The sequence below is a fragment of the Argentina silus genome (genome assembly GCF_951799395.1).
Source record: "Argentina silus genome assembly, chromosome: 14".
Taxonomy (NCBI): Eukaryota; Metazoa; Chordata; class Actinopteri; order Argentiniformes; family Argentinidae; genus Argentina; species Argentina silus.
In genome coordinates, this window is record NC_139668.1 from 10,700,120 (window position 1) to 10,709,120 (window position 9,001).

A 9,001-nucleotide genomic window follows, 5' to 3' on the forward strand; every position below is an offset into this window, starting at 1 on the left:
CTGTTTCGGTCACACACACTCATCATCCCTTTTCTCTCGCAAATTAAAATGGGCCCGGGTGACATCACCGTCAGGCGCTGATTACTTTACCTTCCCTTCATTAACTTAATTATTTGACTATCAGTAAACCCACCCGAGTAATTCATATCTGAAAGCCCCCCTGGCCATAAATTAGAGAGACTATGGCTTTAATATGCGCATTGGATTCACAGTCGCTGTCTTTTATCTTCGAGGACAAGGTGGCAGTGGCGGTGGCTGAAATAGGTAGAAAAACAAAGAAGGAAGTACAAAGAAAAAAAAGGAGGACTTGAGAAATGTTCCATTAAGTGTGATTGCAAGTGAAAATTTGGCAAAAATGTCCATCTTTGTTGGATTTATAGTCAGACCTCTTTGCCCTATTGTATCCGTTTGTCTCTGCTTGTGCAAGTCTCACAAGGTTAGGCCTACGGTATGAAAGCAGCTCACAAATAACTTGCTCAGTAGATGCATCTTCAACTAATTGCCCAGTGTGTGTGTGTGTGTGTGTGTGTGTGTGTGTGTGTGTGTGTGTGTGTGTGTGTGTGTGTGTGTGTGTGTGTGTGTGTGTGTGTCAGCCATCCACACTACTTCCCATCCACCTGGGATTGGACCTTGGTTGGATGTGGCATGTTTTTTGGTGTGGATGTTCTTGGTGTGATTAATATCAGTTGGTAAGCTATTCGTTTTTAGCATCAGCTGTTTGCTGGCACAAGTCCTGCTTTACCCAGGGATATAAACCCAAAGAGGGCCTGTTTAAACAGACTGTGAATCCAGGAATATCCCTGGTTACCATGTCTACAAAGAACCACCCCAATACTGGGTATGCAAAGCACATGCATGCCTCTTGCTGAGGTCTCTATTGGTTCACCATAGTAGGGGGTGCTTGTGTTATGACCTACAGTAGGTCTAGGTAGATCAGATTGCATTTAGACTATACACCACATCTGACTACACACCCCATAGCTCCAGAGGACAGTGTTGCTCAGAAGTGACATCCTGTGTTCTTCCTGCCTGAAGGTAACAAAAGAGGCCCTTGCTGGCTGTCTAACCATGTTGATTCTGATCTGGACACCAGCCAGGCTGGTTTGTTCTGTTTGGACATTGATGGTCCAGCAATATGGGGCATACAGTATGTACCCTAAGCATTTTGGGTTTGTATCACCTCAACTTTTAACTAAATTTAACTAACAACTTAAATTGAGAGCAAGCTGACTCACTCTGGGGCTCGACAAACACACACTGACACATTTCACTTCCATGTTATAATGCATTCACACAGTTAGGTTGTTAATACTAGCCATGTTAGCCTATGCTTTCTTTCCTCTAGCCAACGAAGCTGTGGTAGTTATAGGGCCGACGGTAGGCAAGTTTGTATGCAACACTTGGCTGTATTCAGATCTAGATATGTTAATGAGAATACAGGGTTCCCAGTTTATACTGAAAAAGAGACAGAAAGGTGAAAATCGGTGAGTGCACTCCACTAGAACACCCCTGACCAATTGTAAACAAACCTTTGTCGCCCTGAGACACTCGACTTTAGATAGCACTTTTCGGGACCAAGAAAACGCTTGTAAATTAAATATTTGTTTCAGGGATCTCATTCCCTGACTGCTACCGATTAAACATAGTCATTACAACCATTAGGAAGCTTCAATGTTACATATTGCACCTTTAACCCTCAGTTAAGTAAAACTAAATATTTAAATTAAATAAAAGTAGATGTATTTGAAAAACACTTATATTCACTTGAAGTGCATAGACCATACACATGTTTTCATTATTTTTATTATTTCACACTGTTGGACATCAACACAGACCAGTTTCAGTTAAATACAATTTACTTCCCTCTGCCATTCACCTTTGATTTTAAATAAATTAAATACATTTACATATGGTTAAATAACATCAATAAACAACCAAAAATCTGAATTAACCCAACAACAATGCCAATTGCACACACAAGATATAATTCATTGGACCTCCTTTAAAGTCCATGTCCATACGTCATATGTCTGACGTCTGACATTAATGGGGACACAATTGCAACGTCACGCAGAATTTTGTTCAATCCCCATCAACAAATTTAAACTGTCCATTCACTCTTTTTCGTGAGTGTTTTGCAGTGAGTAGAGCAAGTCAGCACCAATAAAAATATGTACCAGTCGAAGGAAACTGAACATAACTCTGACCTGCCACTGATCCTTCAGCAAGGCTGGTGGGAGGAGCCACGGCTGTCCGTCAGCCTGTCAGAGGGCAGAGCTTAAGAGAGACAAATGACAAGGTAATTGCGGCCATTCATATACACTGCTCCACTGCACCAAAACAGCTACTTTTCAGCCTAATCAGAATCAGAATGCACAGGACTCTTATGTTCAGACAATGTTCAGTATAAAAAAATTGCATGCTTTCCAAATATACAGTACAGACACAGGATTTAGAGTTGAAGCTACAGTAAATGTCGTGGAGATAAAATGTTTAATTTGCCGTCACCCTTATGCTGCTCCATTTATGCATTTGTGTGTGTGTGTGTGTTTGTGTGGCGATGTGTGCACGTCTGTCTGTCTGTCTGTCTGTCTGTCTGTGTGTCCATGTTCAGAACCAGTTTTATAGCTTTTACAAGGGAGAGTGTTATCAGAAAAATGTGAGCGCATGTCATTATACCAGGGACACACTACGACATTCAGGAGTCTTTCAGGAGCAAAGAAACAATACATTACATCATAGCAAACACACACACAAAAGAAAACATAATTTGGCTTTGGAAATGTCACTTTTCTTTTTTGTCTCTTGTTACACCAATAGTTCATTTCTATCCTAGTGTCAAGCGCACACCAACAAACACCTTAAAGAGGAAGATATTTCATTTCCTGGGCATGTTCCTTCCTGGTGTGTGTTGGTCTTTTCATAACCCCGCCCCTATCTTCCTGTCCCCACCCCCCTGTACTTCCTCCAGCTCTTCGTCGGAGAAAGGGCTGTGAGGGTTGTAACTGATCTCTGCCGTGCGTTGCAGAAAGTTTGTGGAACGTGGCAACCTCACACCACCACTCATGCTGACAGCAAACCTATGTTGTGCCTCCTCCTCTTCCTCCTCCTCTTCCTCCTCATCCTCTCCTTCCTCCTCCAGGTCTAGCTCTTCTCCTCCGTCCTCATCTTGATTGACAGCCCATCTACTGTCAGCTGATTTGTCGGTGGCTGCTTTGCCCCCACCGCGTAGTCGTTCAGTGTCAGACTGTGCGGACGCAGACGCCTGCTCCTTGGCCTTGCGGCTGCGCTTCCACTTCATACGTCGATTCTGGAACCAGATCTTGACCTGCAGAGAAATGAGGACACCATAGGCCGTCAATCACAATATCAAAACAACCCCAATCCCAATACAGCAAAACAAATATTTCGTTGCCACAACTGAATCATAACATCATTAAAAAGTATTCTGTAAATGCCTCAGTTATCCTCATTCAAAGGTAAACAAACCATTTCAGAACATACACTGGCCAAGTCCTGGATTAAATTGCCCTTTTATGGGGAAGACAAATAGAACATGCGACAGGGGGAATCTGTTCAAGGTCTTTACAAAGGTGCTTGGGTTAGTGGTACACACACATACACACACATGAACATTTACATTTTCATTTATGGCATTTAGCAGCACACACACACTCTTTCTCACCTGTGTTTCGGTCAGCATGAGTGAGGTGGCCACCTCAAAGCGTTTGGGTCTGGACAGGTACTTGTTGAGTTTGAACTGGTTTTCCAGCTCCAGCAGCTGCTGACTGGTGAAGGCTGTGCGGGGCCTACGACACTTCCCTAGGAGGCCAGACTGGGGCATCGCTGGGGTAAGTGGAGAGAGAGAGAGAGAGAGAGAGAATTATTCAATGCAGCTGAGTGACATTTGACTCAGCCTTCTCAACAACAATATGGGGTTGTTGATACAAGATATAAACACCTCTTCTTCCTATTAACACTTTTGAAATGAGAGTGTGGCCCTCATGAATTGAAAAAAAAGTTCAGTCTTCCTGATGATATTGTCTGTTCTTTTCAATTCGAGCTAGGACAATACAGGTTTACTCCTAGACTGTTTCAATTGTCTAATTTATGTAATACCAAGGACATAGGAAGTCCAATATAATTTTGTGGGAGGGAACGCACACACATATGTCCGCACTCTCTCACCATCATTAACTATAATAGCTTTACTCCAGTTTATTGTTGACGAGAGGACACGGCAGAAGCGGGGCGCGAGGGCCATAAAAAGCGCGAGCACGCCATTAACTTAATGAAAATTCGATGAACGCTTTTGGGATTTTATTGATGAACTACAGAATGTTTTAGGTGTTTGTTTATAGTTTCCTCCTCACACAAAGACAATTTTCATCTGGTTGACTTTTATAGCGAAATAAATACGGCGAAGATAAAAAGATGATATTAGGCCTACACTCAGCAGTAAATCGATGCCATTCAACTCCAGAGGGTTTTCACATTTTTCAGGCTTAGGCCAAGGGATATCTTGATGGTATTTATATTTCAGTCATTTCAGTTTCCAGGCATTTTGTACTGACTATTACTATAAAGTGACATTGAACTTGCATTGATACGTTTTCCTTTTGGAGATACATGCGTGTTTTATTAGATTTGTTAAATGTTGTTGTTTTAATGGTCAATGGCATCGGCTAGGCACGTGTTCATGTGACTAAAAACTGGTACCCCATCAATAGGTCTACAATTAAACAACGTGCTGTCGAATTTAAATGATTTCCATTTCAATGCGTCTTGCATGTGTTTTGGTGCATTCGTTAAGTGTATTAATTGGATCCTATCTAGGCCTAATTTGCACTACAGATACATATTATTGTACTTAGGCCTACTATTTTGCACTGCCTATTACCTTATATTGTTAATTGTTTTGCTAATAACCAGTATTGTATTTGTATTTATATTGTGCAATTTAGTTAGGGTGTATTTCAGCATTTAGTGAGTTACTGTATTTTATAGTGGGTTTATTGCATATTGTATATGACATTGTTGAGGCCCTGTGCAAATCAAGCATTTCACTGCTCTGCTCGCAGAGTATGTAACAACAAACCCACTTTGACTTTTGACTTTGATTGTGTGTAATCATTAGGGTCAACAGGTTACTAGGCTATATTCTTTTCAGTCTCGTTGTAATAATAATACTAATAATAACTTATTATTAGTAGTATTATTAGTATTATTGTTGATTATTAATTATTAAGATATATATAAATAGGCCTAATATTCTTGACATCGTTATTAGGCTCATCATTATAGGCCTATTTGTGTTATGATTACTGCTATGTTCTTGTTATAGTAATATTTTGGTTAAGCGCGTTTGCTGACATACTGGTGACATACCGCATCAAATAAAATGTTTATACCATCTCAAGATTTCAGGTGAGAATAATTATTTCATTATAGTTCAAAGGAAGTTTTGCTAGTGACAAATTAACTTGCATATGCTTTCATAAATCGCGCGCGCGTGATTGTGTGTGTGTGTGTGTGTGTGTGTGGCCTACCTTTATTTGCTTTACCTCACCTTTGGATATATGCAATGAGGAACAATAAGTGATTTTACAACACCTCAAGGCGGTTGGGTTCAATGCTTTGGAAGTAGTTGTTAAGTGATCAAACAATCCGTTCCCTATCAATAAACCACCGGTATCTGTCGACAAATTAATTCGTGAGTGATACCACACCTATTTGAAAAACATGATAGATTGCAACAATTAGCTTTGCATCTGTCTTGCTCTATTGCTCAGGTGCAATAAAACTGTAGGCCAACACCAGACTTTGACACTTAAACACATTTAACACAAAACACACTTATTTAGCATATGCCAACGAATACAATAGGCCCCTTATGTATAGGCATCACATAGAGCAAAATGGCTCCCTTTCAAAGTGTTTTAAATGTTTATGTCTTTGCGAAAAAGGTCACATGCACATGTAGACACACAGGTTGCTTACAACTATAGTCTGGAAGGCGTGGCATCATGATTCCAGCTCGAATCCAGTGCTCCAGCGGTAGAGCTCCTGCCATGCAAGCCGCCTTCAGGTGGTCTGGATACGGTTGGGTTAGCTGTGTAAACCCGGAGTATGCGAAGGCAGGGTGCTGGCCGCCCAAAGCCGAGATTGGGTACATAGGGGCCGGGTACATGCCGGGGATTGCACCATGGGGCAGCGAGGCGAGTCCTGGGTGCGGGAGGTTCAGCAGTCCGGGTTTGGGTATTATCCCGGTTTGAAGTTGGATGGCCCCTCTGGGGGATGGGGTGTCCCCTCGTCGACAGGACACGGGGCTGCCCGCGGGACTGTCGCTGCTCAGACCCGGGGAGAGGTCACGGTTCCCCCGGTGAGTTTCGTTGGCCAGCAGAGCATCGATTCGAAAGTTCTTTGATTTCTCCATATCAGCGCTCCTCAGGAAAATTGCAGTGAGCTGCTCAAAAGTCAAACTAGCCAATGCGCACATATGCTGTGCCTCAGCGCGCATAGATAGCGGATCCAACTCCAGTCACCAAATCTATTATATTTTAGTTTCCGATGTGAGGATCTCAGCGCAACACTCAATTTAAGTCATTATAACGTATCAAGGCACTTTTTGCATATGTTTGAGGGCAGGCGCGCGTTACAGCGCATCCCCTAGCAGTCACCCTTATAACTGTTCTTCTTATAACTGTGACTTATTTTGCATCCAGAGCCGTGAAGCGTTCAATTAGCAAAGTCCTTTCAATACATTGGCTCTTTTGCCCGATCAAACTAAGATTAATTGCAAGGCAACACAATTATGAAATAAAATATTGAATTGCATTACTTTCCAAATGTCTCATTGGTTTCGTAGTCCGTTGCCTATCCGCGCATTGAGATACGACGTCTAACAGGTTATGGTATGGTCCTCCTCGGGTCCTTTCGTGTTTAATAGCAACTTTACCAACTAAAGCGGTGCTTCACTCCTTCACCCGTCGATTCCCCACCCCTACAGATGTCTGAGATGTGATTGGCTCGTGCAGGTGCCGTACAGGGTGACTTTAGTCGACAGTTTTCTAATTAACTAATTACTCTCTCATTTCCCCTCTCCTCAAGAACACTCTGAGCGCGCCCACACGCGTGCGTGAGATATGACCAACCTCTGTCCCGTTTGTCAGCAACGCTTTCGGCTAAATAAAAGGCATTTTGTTTCGATTTTTTGTTTTCCCTGTTAGACTTTTAGCCTATTGTTTCCACCCCAATATTCTATGTCGAGAAGTGTACGCCATGTTTCTACTAATATAAAGGCCCTATATGATAAATATATCATATAGATATGATATGCTAAATAAAGCGGATTTAAAAATGAGTTCAAAATGATTGATGGTAATAATCTGGCATGCCTGTTTATAGTAATGTCGCCATTTGTTTTCACATTTGGACCTCGAATGATGTTTAAGAGTTGTATTTTTGTAATGCACGGCATTGTTTCACTGTTTTCAAACTGCATATCAAATTAATAATTGGACTATGGCATAGTGCATGTGTTACTAGTTTGTGTGTCAATGTATTCTTTAGGAAAATATTATACTGACGATGGCATGCCAATTTATATTTCAATTAGTGTAATATTAACGACTTGCTTATTTAAAACCAGGCTAAGATACCATGTAACAGGCCTAATTAAATTTTACGAGGAAGAATAATACATAAACCGTAAAAGAGTGCATTAGTGGAAGTGATTTAGCATAGAAAAGATAGACCACTCTAGAACATTATTCATGAATCTCACGTTGTTGACTAGGCTAGACAAACGTACATGGAAATAGAAAACAACATAGGCCTAGTTGAAATAATTATATTCGAGATTAATGCACATAGATGTGAACAGCCTATTGTAGCCCAAAAAAACATTAGAACTTGAAAACCCACGACAGGCCTGTATCGGCAAGCCTACGTGTCTTGTAAATCAGATGAATATGAGGAATAATTACTTTTTTGGAACCATCCATCTGACTGGGTGGTCACTCGATCTTTGCCGCTTGAACTATGCATGCTTCATAATTACCCACCATTAAACGGGCGATCTGGGATTCAAACAGCAACAAAGCGGTCTCCTCACCACCTTTTGCTAAACAACTGAAGGATGGGGCTGGAGAAATGTTAGCACTCTTAAATTCATAGACGGGCTATGAATGCAGGGACTGACCATCCATGAGATCAAAATAGTTAAATCATATAGTTTCTTTACAATTCCATTTTTTACAAACAATGGAGTAAAACAAGCTTATATTTTGAGTTCTGATGGGGTAAGACTGTTGAACTAAGTTCATGAGGCATTAATAGGTTATATCCCTCAAGAATCAATGGCTATATATCATTAATTTAAAATAGCATGTACCAATCCCAGATTGCCCCTTTAACACCTGCCATACAAAGATCGGCATTATCCCTTGAGAAGAAATGCGTGCAGGTGTGCGAGAACCAAGGTCTACACCCCAAGGCCTAAACCCCCCGAAGAAGAGAGAGATATCCAGTTTCTGAGTCGCAGTCGCAGTCGCAGGTGAACAGTCCTCAGCATGGTATTAGCTCATGCATCATGGAATTTCCTGCAATACCATCCCTGCTATGGTCCAACAGGCCTAATAGTATTTTGTAGATCCTAGAATATGATACCGTTTTCTATAGGGTAGGCTAAACATAAGCCTACATCAATTAGGTTAATGTCTGACATTCGGTTTATTTTAGAATTTAATGAATTATATGTGATGAAATTGTAATATTTAAGCCTATAACACATAACATCAAAGTTACACATATTTCCTTTTGAATGATTTAGATTAGCCTACTTGACTATTTTATTTTATTGCATGCATTTTAGTTGCATTTACATCTATAGATTTAACATTTCGTTCAACAGCAGATTTGGGGTATTAATACAACAGTTATATAACAGATATATAATTAATAATCCTTTTATTTGAAATAACCAAAATACATTTACGAG

The 9,001-nt window shown here is 40.9% G+C and overlaps 1 protein-coding gene across 1 annotated transcript; it reads right to left on the reverse strand.

Annotated features, from left to right (window-relative positions):
* Nucleotides 1-2,920: 2,920 nt before the first annotated feature.
* Nucleotides 2,921-6,436, reverse strand: mnx2b (motor neuron and pancreas homeobox 2b; the record flags this gene model as incomplete). Its single annotated transcript, XM_083685200.1, has 3 exons — nt 2,921-3,328; nt 3,686-3,846; nt 6,001-6,436. The coding sequence occupies 3 exons, from the start codon at nt 6,434-6,436 to the stop codon at nt 2,921-2,923; spliced, it is 1,005 nt and encodes a 334-aa protein (XP_083541326.1).
* Nucleotides 6,437-9,001: the final 2,565 nt, after the last annotated feature.